Source organism: Ammospiza caudacuta, chromosome 10, assembly GCF_027887145.1.
Source record: "Ammospiza caudacuta isolate bAmmCau1 chromosome 10, bAmmCau1.pri, whole genome shotgun sequence".
Classification (NCBI taxonomy): domain Eukaryota; kingdom Metazoa; phylum Chordata; class Aves; order Passeriformes; family Passerellidae; genus Ammospiza; species Ammospiza caudacuta.
Window position 1 is genome coordinate 20,180,744 of NC_080602.1, and position 16,100 is coordinate 20,196,843.

Below are 16,100 nucleotides of genomic sequence, written 5' to 3' on the forward strand. Positions count from 1 at the left end.
CTACACAACAAATTAATTTAGTACACTAAACACTAAAGAATCTGACCATGACTGAATAGAAATCCACTCACAAAGTGACTATCCAGAAAAAATGATTAGTGAACAACAAAGGACAGAATACAAAAGAAATGCTGTTCTATAACAATTTCCAATTTCTATGAAATTAACTTCTATCTAAGTGGCTATAAAGGAAGAATGTTTTCAGGAGCAAGTACGTTGGATCAAAGATCAATGCACAAGAAAACAAATTGCCTCAGAGTGTGGTAACATTGTTTAATGGAATAATTTTACAGCTAGCAAGCCATATTGTGAAAGAAATGTGATTTGAAAAGATGAACTTGATAAAACTGTCTTTCAGGTTGCCTCACTAGCACTCAATCTTAGGTGACTGAACCAAAACACATGTCCAAAGAATTACAAGCTCTGCATCTTTGGCATCTCTAAGGCAGGCCTAGCTGCTATCTACAATGTCATCTGGGAGAAAAATGGGATTCAACACATATACACACACATAGATATAAAAGCTAAAGCCAGCCTCTCACTCGTAACATGCTACATTAGGCTGGGTACTAAACGGCACCTAGGCCTGGCCGAGATTAAGGCCCCAGCGTGTCAACTGCTGCATAAATAAACAGTTCCACTGACTTCCAACAAAGGATGGAAAACAAATATTAGGGCTCTGACTCACACACAGATGGCAAATGACTGGAGTGATGCACGTTTGAGTCAGCCCTTACCTGCCTCAGCTCCACTGAGCTCGTGGCTGCAGAATGATCATCATCAATAGCCTGAGCAGGGACCGGCCCAGCTGAGGCACCACACACAGACCCCCCTTGCCCCAACACACCTCTCTGGGGAGGCTGTAAATACAGGCAACAGGCACAGACCTGAATGCAAATCTCAAATTTCCTCTCTTTTAGAAGTGGAAAGCTGGGTCATAGAGACATCCATGGTTTTCATGGGAAGGCTGTACATACAGGCGACAGGCACAGACCTGAATGCAAATATCAAATTTCCTCTCTTTTAGAAGTGGGGAGCTGGGTCATAGAGACACCCATGGTTTTCTTGAGGACATGTAGGCATAACTAGAAAGCTACATCCTATAGCCAGAGTCAGCAAATCTTTTGAAGAAGCCCATCCAATAGATGGGGAAACCAAAACTCAGCAGGCTGAAGGGGTCTGCCACGCCACAGGAACACCAAGTTTTACACTGGATATAATGATTTTGTGGTTTGCCACCTTTTGTAGCTAATACAGGGCCCTGCTGAGTGACCCAGCAAACAACTGAGCTGTGCTCAAGTGAGACAACAGCTCTCAATCCCCTGTAGGCAGCCAGAAAAATTAACTCCCTCTGGAACTGCAGTGCCCATTTATTAGCTCAGGAATATAAAGGAGAGACAAGTAAAGTAAACTAATTAGGTTTCATGGGGGCTTTTTGGATCTGGGTTCTGAGTTACGAAATAGATTGGGAATGGCTCTTTATTGTCAAGCCTCCAAAAGGAGATTGAGGGCAAAGGAGAAACGAGGATGTTGCTGTTATTTACGTTGCTTGAGCACTGGCCATTGGAAATGCGTTTCTCATTGAGTGATTAACAGTTACCCAGCACAAAGAGCAAATAAAAACCTTGTCTAATTCGGTCCCATTCTCTCTGCTCTTACTGCATTAAATCACATGCATCTGGCTGATTTATTTACTGTTGCTTCTTAGTATCATTATTCTGCTGTGATGCCATGTTTCAAAATCAAGAATAATTAAGAAAACATAAGAGATTTTTAACTAAAGTTCTTTGCTCTTGAAAATCGATAACTTTAGATTTCATTTAGCTCCCTGTGGACAGATTCACATCCCTGCACAGATGAAGTTACCAAAATCAATACAGCTTTGCAGAGGCACAGGGGGTCAGTCTGTGCAGAGCTCCTCTGACTTCATGAAAAAAGCACTCGCTGCTGGGTCCAAGCTTCCATCTGCATTGGGGTTTAAAAAGGTTTCTCAGCTCCAGAATACACTGTGAAAGCCCTTGATTAAGTCATTATGGTGCATAATTCCCTGGCATGTCAAGAATCTAGTCCCAAATTGATACAAAGGCGAGTCTGCTGATGATGAGTGGGTATTCTGGGGTTTTATTGTGAAAACTCAGGGTTACACGCACTGAACTGCTGGTATGGAGTTTGGTTGCCCTTGCTACCGATAGCCATTAAAATGCCTCACAGATTAAATGCAATCACCCTCACCATTGCCTAATAAAGACCATCACAGGTCCTCTCCTGCTGTTATGTGAGGCCAGTGGGGTTTGTGTTGGCTCAGTGCTGCTCCCCATGCTCAGAGAGCTGGGGCAGGACACTCCTCTAGGCTTGGATGTGTGAATTCCTACCACAGAACAACCCCTGCTCCCAGCTGGGGCATTTTGGTGCTGCTTCATTGCCCATAACAGCTGGCAAAAGTTATTTGGAAGGGTCTAGAAGACTTCAGCTTTCTTAAAGACAGAGCATTAGGACACTCCTGCAGGCTTGGATGAGTGAATCCCCACCACAGAACAACCCCTGCACCCAGCTGGGGTATTTGGTGTTGCTTATTGCTCATAACAGCCAGCAAGAAGTTATTTGGAAGGGTCTAAAAGATTTCAGCTTTCTTAAAGACAGAGCATTTTAGGGCCTGAGCAGGCCCTGGGATCAGTATCACTGCTAAGATGCTTACAGGCTTAATTCCCTCGATGACCCCGGGCTCTGTACACAGCCATGGCAATGGAGATGGACAAATGTAATTCAAAGCACAGAGCACTGTAAAGATCCATCAATAAATAAAAAATGAGCTCAAAAGCAAATCTCTTTTTATTCTGCTTTGGTTAAAGAATGGCAGCAGGTTTGGATAACTAGTCAGGGTAGCATCAGCTTCCTTCACACTCACTTAACAGGACATCATTTCACTCAAAAAGATCGAGGGGACAGCATTACATGCTCAGACAGCACAGCCATGAATGTGGTATAAATACCTGGGGAGACAGATTAGTTTGCTATTTCTGCTCACAGCCTTCTCCTAGGAGCACAGAAATGCCATCTCAGCATGCTTTTTGGAGGATTAGAAAACGTAATAAACACAAGGATAAAAATATGCCATGGGAGTTACAGCTAATTTCTTGCTCTAATTTGCAGCAATTTACACATAATCATTTGAAAATACTGCAGAGTGCCAGCAGCCCAGTGTCTGCTGCAATGGTGCAAATCAGAAAAATGAGAAATGCAGTTAGGGCTGAAGAACCCTCCAGAAGGGTCATTTGGGACATTAAGTTCACAATGTCTTCCTTGCAGCTGAGTAATGAAGGAGATTTTATTCTACCACATGGAGCCCAGTTTCTTAGGCTGTAGGTGGATGGAATGACCTTCATAACAAAAGACTTTAGACTTCAGAAAAGTCCTGCCAAGCAGCAATGTAGTCTGTGTCTTTTTCTTGTACATGAAGGGTTTTTTAAAATTTTTATTAAAAAAGGAGGCTGCAAGCAGTAGGCACCAGCACCACATTTTCATGCAAATACATATTTGAAAAGGTAATAAAACTGTAGTAAAATTATTGAATTAGGGTTCAGAAATGTGTTTTAATATCAATATTTATTGTGAACTTATGAAAATTACTTGAAATCCCATTCATTTCCTAATCATAATTTCCATCCAAAGACCTGGATTGATTATAAATGATGAAAATATCTATACACAATTTGTATTTTTGTCTATTTTATAACTTCAAATGTTTCAAAACAATTTGAAAGGGGAATAAAAACAAATGTGCCCCCAGACCAGAACCCTGCATGTAAAACAAACTAAAGATGAGTTATGAACCTCCATGAAGAGGAATTTATAGTAGAAATACCAGTGTTGCTGCAGCCTTCTTTTATAGGATCATCAACAGAGGGATATGGAAAAAGGGGGATGAAGTGATTTATTAAGAGAATACATTCTCTTCTAAAGGAAAGATATTTAATCTGTGGATCACAAACACTTGACCCAGGGCAAAGATTACCAGCAGTACCTTGAGAAGATGCAGCCTTGATTTAAATAATGGAGAAGTGCAGGAGCACATGCAGGGCTGATTTAAAAGATGGAGAAGCACAGAGGCAAGCACGCTCCTGGGAGGGCTGATGTAGAGGACTGCAAAGCTCCAAGGCACCCAGGTAACTTGTAATTGGTAAAGTGAGCTTGAGTTTTAAAGTGATTTATTTTAAAAACATGAGATGCAAAAGCTTCTCTTGGAAAATCAAACAGCAAAGAATTTAAAAGCATGCCTATCTTTATACTATTAATAGCTTTAATGAATAGATGATTTTTCTTTTCTTTTTTTTTCCAAAGACACCTGAAGGAACTGGGCACATATATCTTATCCATGCTCAGTGGAAACTCTTTATTACCTAAATCTCATTCATATTTTGGAGTTGTCATCAAGTGGGACTCTGTATGCTAAGCAAGGCTCAGATATGTCACTGAAATGCTGCCTCACCCCATTTTGAGTATCACCAGTGTCTAAAATAGGTTTAGGTGTTGAATGCCTGTCTCTCCTGGCAGCATTATGTTGCTGGAAAACACAGATCTGAACTAAAGGTGCTGATCAGTCACAAATGACTCTGCACATGTTCATCTGCCCCAGGAGAATGAACCAACACTCAAGACCACCCTTGTCTTGTGACACTCTTGACTCGTGGGTGCCAGGGACATGCAAAGTTTTGGTTGTCATTTTGAGGCATGAGTTCTTGCCTTCTTATTTCATGAATACTCAAAAGCAGATTTTAATTTTTTACCCCCTGGGAGCAAGTGTTTTCAGCCATGAAGCTGATTCCTGTGTTTCTGCTGGCATCTGCAGGAACTTGCTAAGCCTCTACCAAGACTTGTTCATGCTCCATTGTCTGGGAAGCTTAGGGACCTTTACATTTCTGTGGCTCACTGCTGACAAGGATGACTCTGTGTTCAAACTCTCCTAATCCGAGATAAACATTTGGAAGGGCTTGGGAGAATGTAGAGCATGTGTTTGCACACATGCACATGATGACACATGACACATGCACAGTGGAGAAGTATGTTTGGCTGCTCCTTGAGTTATGGTGATGACAGAAGCGGGGATTCAGAAGAAAACAGCCTCTGAGTGGAGATGAGTTACCAGGGGAAGTGACGAGGCAGCAGCTGAGTCCTGAGTAACACAGCCAAAGCTGGCCATTCCCACAGTCCCCTTGGAATGCTGCAGAGGAGTCACAAGGGGAGTAGAATGACCACCTTCTCATGTTTGAGCCATGGAGAACCATGGTGCACCTCCATTTGACCCATCCCCTCAGCCTTTCCTGTGTGGTATTTTGGGAGCAGGAGAGAGCCTGTGCCAAATTGTGCAGCCCTCAGTCATTCTAGATGGCACCACAGCTCAGCAGTGAGCTGGAGAAGTTCCTTGCTTTAGTTTGTGCTGGGGACCATGCTGGCTTTCCAATTAGCCCAGAATGCCTCAGCTGGCCCAAGAGGATGCAAAACCAGCTGCATCCTCCCATCCTTTCTGGAGCTTGCCTTCAGAGCATGCCTGACACACAGAATGCAAGCTGGGTCAGAGTCTCTCTTTCAGTTGCCACAGAATTTAAGATCCAGGATCCTGATATTTTGTCTACATCCTAGAAACATTAGGAGATGGTCTTAAATGTTTTAAAGTTAACTGCTCTCAAAATTAATGGAGATTACTTTTTTATGCTTTGGACAGGAGGTTTTGGTACTTCCTGCCTGGCAGAATTAATGGAATCAGAGAATCTGAATGGTCTGGGTTGGAAAGAGCGTTAAAGATCACCAAGTCCCAACCTCCCTGATGTTAGCAAGAACACCTTCTACTAGACCAGGCTGCTCAGAGCCCCATCCAACCTGGCCTTGAACACTTCCAGGGATGGGGCAGCCACAGCTTCTCTGGACAACTTTTTCCAGCACCTCACCACCCACACAGTAAAGATTTTTTCCTAACATCTAATCTACACCTAATCTAATCTTTCCATTCAAAGCAACTCCCCTTGTCGTGTCATCCCCTGTAAACAGTGTCCCTCCACATTTCCTGCAGGCACGCCTGAGGCTCTGCAAGGCTGGAATTAGGTCAGCCTGAAACCTTCCCTTTTCCAGGCTGGACAATCCTGATTATCCCAGCCTTTCCTCACAGGAAAAATGATCCATCCATTTAATCAACTTAGAGGTCTCCTCTGGACCTGATCCAACATGTCCATGTCCTTCCTGGGCTGGGGACCCCAGAGGTGGACACAGCACTGCAGTGATGTCCTGGAGCCGAGAGAGAGAATCCCTGCAGGGATTCAGGAATCCCCAGGGTTTCAGGAAACACAACATCACTTATTAACACGGCTCACGGGCCGGCTGCATCCCGGCCCCGCGGGATTTGGGTGTTTGCTGCAGAGGGAACCCAAACCAGGGATGTGCTGCAGAGGGAACCCAAACCAGGGATGTGCTGCAGAGGGAACCCAAACCAGGGATGTGCTGCAGAGGGAACCCAAACCAGGGATGTGCTGCAGAGAGAACCCAAACCAGGGATGTGCTGCAGAGGGAACCCAAACCAGGGATGTGCTGCAGAGAGAACCCAAACCAGGGATGTGCTGCAGAGAGAACCCAAACCAGGGATGTGCTGCAGAGGGAACCCAAACCAGGGATGTGCTGCAGAGGGAACCCAAACCAGAGATGTGCTGCAGAGGGAACCCAAACCCAGGATGTGCTGCAGAGGGAACCCAAACCCAGGATGTGCTGCAGAGGGAACCCAAACCAGGGATGTGGGGCAGAGGGAACCCAAACCCAGGATGGGCGGCAGAGGGAACCCAAACCAGGGATGTGCTGCAGAGAGAACCCAAACCCAGGATGTGCTGCAGAGGGAACCCAAACCAGGGATGTGGGGCAGAGGGAACCCAAACCCAGGATGGGCGGCAGAGGGAACCCAAACCAGGGATGTGCTGCAGAGAGAACCCAAACCAGGGATGTGCGGCAGAGGGAACCCAAACCAGGGATGTGCAGCGGCGCTGCAGCGCGGCCGGCTGCGGCACTAGGTGTCAGCACTCCACTGGGCAAGGGCCCCGCAGCAGCCCGAGAGCAGCAGCATCCCTGCATCCCTGGCGGATAAAGGCCATAGAAGATGCCCGGGACTCCCACCAGGGATGGGCAGGACAGCTGCAAAGCTACAAGTGAACCGAGGTGTTCTTTCGCAATGAAATGCAATACAACGCCAAAAAAACCCAACCCCCCCCCCCCAAAAAAAAACAAACCCCAAACAACAACAACAACAACAAAAAACAAACAAACAAAAAAACAAAACCCCAACCAAAACAAAACAAAACAAAAAAACCCTAAAACAAACAAACACACAAAACAAAAAAAAACCAAACCAAAGCAAAACAAAAAAACCCCCAAACCAAAACAAAAAACAGCGAAAAAAACCAAAAAACCCAAAAAATCCCCAAACCAAACGTAGACAAAACAAAACAAAAAAACCCCAAAAAACTCAAAAACCAAAAAAAACCCCAAAAAACCAAACCAAACCTAAACAAAACAAAAAAACCCCAAAACAAACAAACAAAAACCCAAAACAAAAACCAAAAAAACACCAAAAAAAATCCCCAAACAAAACAAAAAAACCCAAACCAAACCAAATCCAAGAAACAAAAATAAACTAAAAAAATCCCAAACCAAACCAAACAAAAAAACTAAAACAAACAAACAAACAAAAACCCAAAAAGAACGCCCCCCAAAAAATCCCAGTGCAGACCTCAAAAAGAGAAGAAAAGGAGGGGAAAAAAAAAAATCTTCAATCGTTTTGTTAAGGCTTTGGACTGTTCTTCCAGACAAAAAAAAAATCACAGTTCCCACAGTCACCTGGAGCTCTGGCAGGGCAGATGCAGCACGGACAGCTCAGCAAAGCTTTTGTTATTTGGCTTGGTTTTGTCTTGAATGTGATGAGATAACATCGTCTCTCACAAGTCAGTTTTATGAGGATCTGTCAGCTCAGTCCCCATCTGTTCTGGGAAAATAAACCTTTTCAGGTTAGAGTGGGATGTGGATTCAAATCCACAGGGCACAGGTTTAAATCAAAGTATCTGAAGCCCCTTCCAGTTGCCAAGTAGTGAGGGGAGAGTTTGCATTTGAGCTTCTCTGTCAAGCTGGTTTCTGTTTCAAGCCTTTTATTAACAATTAACACTTAAAGTATATCCAGCAAGGAGGAAAACAAGGAAAAATCAGTGCAGTGTATGAGAATGCAGTCTATGCAGCACAGAGGAGACAGAGCAGGTAGGAAACACAGCAATGTTTCATTAATTCATAGGTATTCTCTTACAACTACAAAATGAAAATAAAAGTCTGCTAGAAGCAAGCAAGACATTGTAGAAAATGAGAATCAAAGCATTAGAGTGGCATGATGCAAGAAATCCCAAAGCTGATTTCTTAGGGTGTTCAGAGTTGACCATTATCAACTTGTGTGTATAGATCCACAAACTGTCACTGCTACTGAACATCCAACACTTGGAACTGCACCCTGCACTGCCCACTATTAAAAACTTGGAAGGAGAGAGACCTGGGGCATTTTCAACAGCTCCATCCTGAGCTCGGGTCACCAGTGTCACAGCTGGCTGTTGGAGATCTCTGCTCAGAGCTGCCACTCCACTCTGGGAGCTGAGCCCTCAGCTTCACCTCAGAGCCCTTTAAAAAATCAAGAGACTGTAAGTAGCAGTATTTGCACTAAAATTGCCAAGGTATGACATTGATTTCCTTCAATAATGGTGAACCAGGGAATCCTCAGAATCCTAAATGCTCCACTAATAAAGAAACAGCTGCATCTGCTTGTGCTCTGCTACTGTCAGAAGAAAACAAAACTGGTCTCCATAGGTATTGTTCACTGTCCTCATATTCAACTATTATATTCTTAGAGAATACCAAAAACTTTTCATTAATCAGTTACTAAGAAATTCAGGAGTGATCTATAATTTCGCAGACTGTGCTATATAGGCAGAGGATTCTTGTGATGTCCGCTCTAGTACCTCTCTCAGCCCTGTTTGCAGCAAGCATCTGACAGGAGGGGAGCTGGCTGGTGAGCAATGACTTCCCTCTGCACCAGAAATTCCTGTCCAGTTGGAAAGAGTTAACGACTGTTACATCCTTTTTTTTTTTTTTTTTTTTTTCCCATTTGCATTCCTCATAAAATGATAGCATTTTGCTGAAATCACTGAACATAACAAAGGCAAAGTCAGCCTGACAGCTCTGCCAAAGCAACAGCTGCAGGTACTGGATAGGAAATACCTCTGAACTTTCAAAATGAGCTTTGCTAAGAACATGAGGGTATGAAAGAGGGGAGATCCAGCTTCCCACACCCAGCTCATTCCTAGTCCTGACATCACATCCTTCCCTGGGGGTAACATCTAACGCTGGAATTTTTCAGCTCGCACTGCCCTCTGAAACACATTCTCTCCCAAAAGTGAACACAACACCAAGCCCCCTCTCTCTTTGCTTCCAAGAGAAAATGAGGGAAATAATCCTGAAGTGCTGGATGCTGTGCTGGCTCCATCTCGAGGTTTCAAGCCCTGCTATGATGGAAGATGACTGTGTCACTCTTGGCCAGACTCACCACATACAGAAATAACCTCAGCAGGAAGTGGAAACTACCCTGGTCTAGTCAATGGGTTTCTACAAAACCTGTGATGTCAGAGCAGCTGCACACGCATTTTGGGGGGCTGGCTAGGGTTAGCAGTGTGTGACACCAGAGCTGTTTCACACTCCAGACAGGCTTTCCCCAGTGCAATTCGGTGCCAGTGCTATCCTGACATCTGAGACTGCAGCTCTGCTCCTCTTCCGTAAGTCTGAGCATCAGTGAGTGCCCAGGACTGGAAACGGGCTCACAGCCACGCCTGGGACAAAGGAAAGCTGTTGGTGTGGGGTGCTGGGAGTGCCTTTTGCTTCCAAAGGAAGAAGAACAGTGAAAGAAAGGTGGGTAAGAAGTAGAGGGATAAGGAAAGATGGAGAACGAGAGGGGTCTCCAGACATTAAACTGCTTGCTGCTCTTTGAAGCCTTTGCAATGGGGTGAAATTCTCCATGGACACATCCTGGCCCTTTAGCAAGATCAGATTGCCTCAGGACAAGATGTTTGTAAGGAAAAAGCTGGCTAGATACCCCTCCCTCTTCTCCCAAAAATAACAGCCTGACAGAAAATTTGAATCTAAGAGCAGTTGTAGGGATCCTGATACTTCTTTTTTACCTGTCCTGAAAGATTCAGGTGGTATCACACATCACTGGCCCCCTATTCTCCATCCCATGTTCTGACATGCTGCCTGCATTAGCATTGTCTTTCATACCTATAACATCTTATACAGCAGATCTCCCCATGGGGGAAAGAAATCTTTGAAGCTTCCCATTCAAATCTTCAAAGAAGGACCTTGAAGAGCACTCAGAGAGAGTGTGGGAAAGTCTGGAACAGAGATAATGCTATAAAGCTGACTTTCCCCTTGTACCACACCATAATTGTACCACTTGTTGTGCTCCCACTTTTTGCACTTCTGTAAAACTCCCTGAGTGCTGAAGAAAGTTTATCCCTTCTTCCATCCTATTGGGAATACATATCAGTTTCTTCACAAAGTTGTGGCCAGAAATAACCCATAAACCTGCAATACAGATTGCAGCCTTAACCCTGGCAAGGAGATTGGACTGGGGGTGCTGTATGTCTGCATCTCCAGCAGCATGCACTTCTGGGCATGTTTTTTCAAGCCAAATGCCAAACCTTTGCTAGCACACACCATTCTTGGAATTTTGCAAGCCAAATGCCAAACCTTTGCAAGTGGTATGTAGCAAAAGTCCCTAGAAAATGCCAAGTTATGCTACTAAGAATGTGGTAAAATCTGGTCGATTTTAGTAGCGGAATCACACCATTTGGAGAAATAAATCACTCAAGACATAAAAGGAGATACTTTTTCTTTCATTTCCTCTATGACATATTCCCCGACGCAGCCATTAAGTCACTACCTTTCACAGGAAATTCTGTGGTAAAACCAGAGAGATTCCATCAAAACCGACGGAACAAAAGCGCGTGCATGTCCTGTGGCTGCTCAGTGCAGAGCCTGACTGCCAGCAGTGAGCTGCTCTCTGCACTCTGGATTGAATGGAAACTGCTGAGTTCTACTATGTTTATTACCTGGCTCAGGACTATCTACAGTATGTGCTCCAGGAATCACACCTGGGACCAGCCCAGACCAGGGTTGCTCATGTCCTGAGAACCATGGCATCCTCTCTGCAAGAACAAACCGAGGAGGCTCTCAGGCCGCTCCTGGACAGGATTGACATCACCTCTGTAGCTGTTGCCAAGAGAATTTTCAATGGAGTCATGGATGAAAAGTTTGCTGATGGAAATACTAACTGGGGGCGAATTATGACCATATTTACATTTGGAGGTGTCCTCACCAAGAAGCTTCAAGAGCATGGGGTTCAGCTGACTGCGGAGGAGAAGGAGCAGATCTCTTATTTCATCACAGAGTACATCATAAACAACAAAGCTGAATGGATTGATGCGAATGGTGGCTGGGTGAGTTTCTCATTTTCCACCAAAGTCTACATTGGGAGATTTAATTAATTATTGCTATAGACACTCTCAGAAGCATTTTATTCGGGGTTACATGTATTGATTTAATATTTGGTGTCTGGAGTGTCTCATTGAGACTTACAGTGAGAGCTTTGCTTCTGCTTTAAACAGAACAGTCATAAAAGACAACTTTATTTTTAAAAGGCACTTGCCAGTTTTGAATGACAGGATCATGCCATAATTCAGGTTGAGAATGACCTTAGAAAATCATTTGGTCCAGCCTCCCACTCAAAGCAGGTTAAACCACACATACCCTGAAATTTCCATTATTAAATCTAAAATTAAGTGGCATCCTAAGGTCAGCACAGCAATTTTGCTTGCATAGAGAAGCTGGTCCAAAAATACTTAAGTTCAAGGTAAGGTAAGAATACAAAGGTGTGATCCTCACAAATGAAGTCAGCACTTTTGCTGTGGATTTCAACAAAGCCATTATTTAATTCCCCAAATCACTTTTACTTACAACAAATGTACTGGTAAGTACAACTGGCATTAAATCTTTTCTGTTTGGACTGAGATAATCCTAGAACTTCCACCTATGAATGGTCAATGCTGATAAAAATACTTGTTACTAAGTGGACTGTTTTGCCAAGCTGCTGAAATTCCCATTCTGCCAGTGAAGGGAAGGGAAGTATTCTTTTGCTTTGCAAAATATCTTCACACCCATACTTTTTTTTTTGCAGTAGGGGGAAATCTGACAATCAATGACAGCAGTGTCAGTAATTTCCTTGGTACTTTTTCCTTTACTTATATGTAAATGTTACTTTTTCCTTCCACCCCTCTCATCCCACTTCTCTCATATTTCCTACTACTTTTTTCCCCTGATTTATTTTCTAGTGTCTTGCTTTTCCTTTTTTTTTTTTTTTTTCTTTCTGCTTGTTTTAATCCTTCTCTCTCTGTAGCAGCAAAAAAAACCAAAACGTGATAGTGACTCTTGGCCCCTTGATGCATTGGATTTATTATAAAGGCTTATCTTTCCATCTCTTTCAAATAGAGTCAATTTTATTTCAGAGAAGTATCAACTCCTGGCAACATTCTGTCATAACAGGAGGCTCATCATAGTGGAATAAGGAAGCTTAAAGGAAGATATTTCTGGGTGTATTAGTACAATAGAAACATAGCACTTGTACCTTCCTGGAGATGTGGGCTCAGCTGATAGAGTTCATGTTTATTTTCTATTTACACAGGGAGGGCATAGCCTTGACTTGGAGATGAAACAAACATTCAGCAAAGTGCAGCTATTTTGAGTGACTATTTTTAAAAAGCTATTCATCTTTTGGAGGCAGAGCTCTGAAAAGCTGTCCCTCACTGCACAGTGCTGACACAGGGAGTGGTGTGATTTCCTTACATGCTGTTTTTAAGCTGTCCCTAATTGTGTGTGGTTTTTTCCACAGGAAAATGGCTTCCTAATGAAGTTTGAAAGAAGATCACTACTGTCCTTCTCCAAAATCACAGCCCTGTTCATAGCTGTTGTTTCCTTGTTCAGAGAGTACTACTGAAGTAAAAGCATCTGCCGTTCATTGTAATCTAGATATTGCCACAAACTTCACTTCTCAGCCTTCCTCCAAGCAATATCAACAAGAGAATAATTTCCTTCCATAATTTGTTTTTAATTTATTTGTATTTATTTTGACTAACTACAATGCTTAACATGCTATCCCAATTACCAAATCTGAAGATGAGATCCTTCCAAAGGGGAATCTGCACAACATCTTGCAGCAATTCAAGTCCACCTTTCCAGGCAGGATTGCTTTGAGATAATTTTCCACATCCAGACAGCTCTTGGAATCTCTCTTGCATCTCCATGAAAGGACTTTGTTTTAGTGAAATACAATCCAATGGGTTAAGAAACAAGTTTTTATGTCATTTGTTTTGTAAATGAAATACTACTGTAATGCATTTTATTGCAATCTCTGTATGAGAAAAGGGGGGGGGGATTTTTGTGAAGAAGAAAGAAATGGGAACTCCAATATAGAAGTGGGTAGAAGTTACTGACACAGACTAAGCAATTTCTATGGGAAGAACTGTTTGTGGAAGCTAGCAACTTAAATATGTGCACTCACTTACTGTTATAGCAATGGTATGTGTTTCTGTGCTGTATTTTTTTAATAGCTCACATCTACAGTGAATGTTCTTTCATGTTTGTGTGATGTAGTCATCTGGCTGAACATTTTTTAAACTAGATGTTTAAAAATAGGCAAGTAAAAATATTTCTTACATGAGGAATTTGTGTAAATACACTAATATTTTAAGAAAATTAATACATTAAAATATGTATTTTAAAGCCTTGAGATTGGTCTCATTTTTTTCCAGAAAAATTGGAGCATGGGAAAAGATCTGTCTGAGTAAGATAATCTTAGAAGAGTTATCAAAATGCTGCTGGAAAATCCAAGTAGTTTATGGATTTGACCTGAGGTCCATGGACGTCAAGACTTTCATTTTCTGTAGTACTTTTTAGGTACTATCTGGTAGCTTGCATAAGAAACAGATATCTTGTGGCAAAATAAATGAACTGGATCAGCTCTGATGACAGTAATCAGTGGTTTGGAATACATCATAAAACTCAGCAAATTCATAGAACTTCCAGGCTTTTACAGTCTGGGGCAAATCATGTTTTTACTCAAATTCCATGTGTGCTTTCCAAGGCTAAACAGTAGTTGTTCAAGAAATCATTCTAGAAGGGTTTTCTTCAGCTGTAGTGATTTTCCATTAAGGAACTAAGGCTGGGTCTAAACACTCTTCTTCTTTTTTTAGATGTGTTGGGAGATGAACCAAACTGAGCCAGCAGCCACCTGTGGCACACACCACCACTGTTCTCTGAGACAGATCCCCTAGAAAATCCAGCTTTGTGACACTGAGAGAACGAATCAGCCTCTTCTGTAATGGGCTCTCCATCTTTGAGCTCAACATAAGACTCTTTTTTTGCAGTAAGAACAATTGTTTACTGGAAGAACCTGCCCAGGGATGTGGTAGAGTCCCTCTCCCTGGCAGTTCTCAGGGTACAACTGAATAGGGCACTAGAGAGTTTCATCTAGGCTCCCTTTCCAAGGAAAGGTTGGATCACATGAGATCCCAATGTCCCTTCCAGCCTGGGTTGTTCTGTGATTCCATGGTCTAACTTGGTGGGTTTAACCATAGAACACAAACAAATGTTAATGTTTGTTAAAACATGCATTTCTCTCTCTCTCCTTCCCCAGTGAAAACAAGAAATATTGTTTAGCATGCAGGCGGGATTTGTAATGTAATTGAAGAAAAGAAGGCAGCATTCAAAGGGCAAGGGGCAGCAAGAGGAAAATGCCCACCTCCAGAACACCTCTGGCAGCACACCTCCAGAACACCTATGTCAGAAATGACATTTTGCAACATGTAATGACACATGTTTTTATAGGCAGTCCAAGCCTTCATGGTAAGAACAGTAATTCTTACTCAGTTCCTTTTTGAGCACTGCTGCAAGCCACATACAATAGTGGCTAACACCAATCTATTAATACCACATCCACTTCCTTTTGCACTGATCTAGTAACCTATTTCATACTCAGAGAAACAATTTTTAAGTTAAATATAAAGGGTAATTGTGTATTTTCAAAATGTAGGTGATACAATAATTTTAGAACTTGTCCTCATGGTAAGGGTAGAGTTTAAACAAAAGAAGACTGGATGGATCATTAACAGTCCAGTGGCCTCCAGGTTAACTTCACTGGGAGAAAACCTCTTTTTGTCAGTGCAGAGCAAGAAAAGCAGTGATGAGATGTACCACCCCAATTCTAAGCATAGTAAAGTGTCTGAAAACAGCACGGCTATTAGCTAAGTTTTATCAAATAGTGTCCATGTAAGTGTCATGAAGTTATCCACCCATGACACTGAGCAGTGCCCAGGTCCTGGGCACTGCTGTTTAAGGGATCCTTGGATCTGCCAGGGGAGAACAGCGTGCTGCTTCTAGAGCTCAAGGTGAGGCCAAAGAGCTGCCCAGTGGGACAGCTGATGACTTCATCCCTGCACACAGCAGCTCAACTGAGATGTCATCAAAAGCCACACAGAGGAGATTTATGAAAACAGCTGTTCTTCCACAGAAACGTCTCTTTCTGCGCTTAAAATCACAGAATCAGTTAGGTTGGAAAAAACCTCTGACAAAATTGAGTCTAATCTTTGCTCACCACCTTGTCAACTGGACCACGGCACTAAGTGCCACATCCAGCCATTTCTTGAACACTTCCAGGGATGGTGACTCCACCACCTGCCCGGGCAGTTAAAGGTGTGTCGGACTCAGAGGCGTCCCTTGGGCCGGCACATCTTCCCTGTGGGCACAGCTATGGGCTGGACACCGCTGACCACCACGGGGCCATCCGTCACAGCATCCCGCAGCAGAGGGCACGGCCACCGCCGGCTGCCGCAGGAATCTGAAACTGCTTGGCACACACAGGGGCTACAGCATCCCGCCGAAATAGACTTTCCCTTCCTGCAGCGTAATTACAGAAGGGGAAATTCATTCGA

General features: G+C 43.2%; 1 protein-coding gene across 1 annotated transcript; it reads left to right on the top strand.

Moving 5' to 3' along the window:
* The first annotated feature begins 11,135 nt into the window (after positions 1–11,135).
* On the top strand, positions 11,136–13,616 carry BCL2A1 (BCL2 related protein A1). The gene is made up of 2 exons (XM_058811733.1): positions 11,136–11,555; positions 13,004–13,616. The coding sequence occupies exons 1-2, from the start codon at positions 11,136–11,138 to the stop codon at positions 13,106–13,108; spliced, it is 525 nt and encodes a 174-aa protein (XP_058667716.1). The 3' UTR covers positions 13,109–13,616.
* The last annotated feature ends 2,484 nt before the right edge of the window (positions 13,617–16,100 follow it).

What these genes read in the sequence shown, in the direction of transcription:
- BCL2A1 (XM_058811733.1), top strand. Translation starts at nt 11,136, where the DNA reads ATGGAAACTGCTGAGTTCTACTATGTTTATTACCTGGCTCAGGACTAT. An exon ending in TTGATGCGAATGGTGGCTGG is followed by an intron (nt 11,556 to 13,003) that starts GTGAGTTTCTCA and finishes TTTTTTCCACAG; the next exon opens with GAAAATGGCTTCCTAATGAA.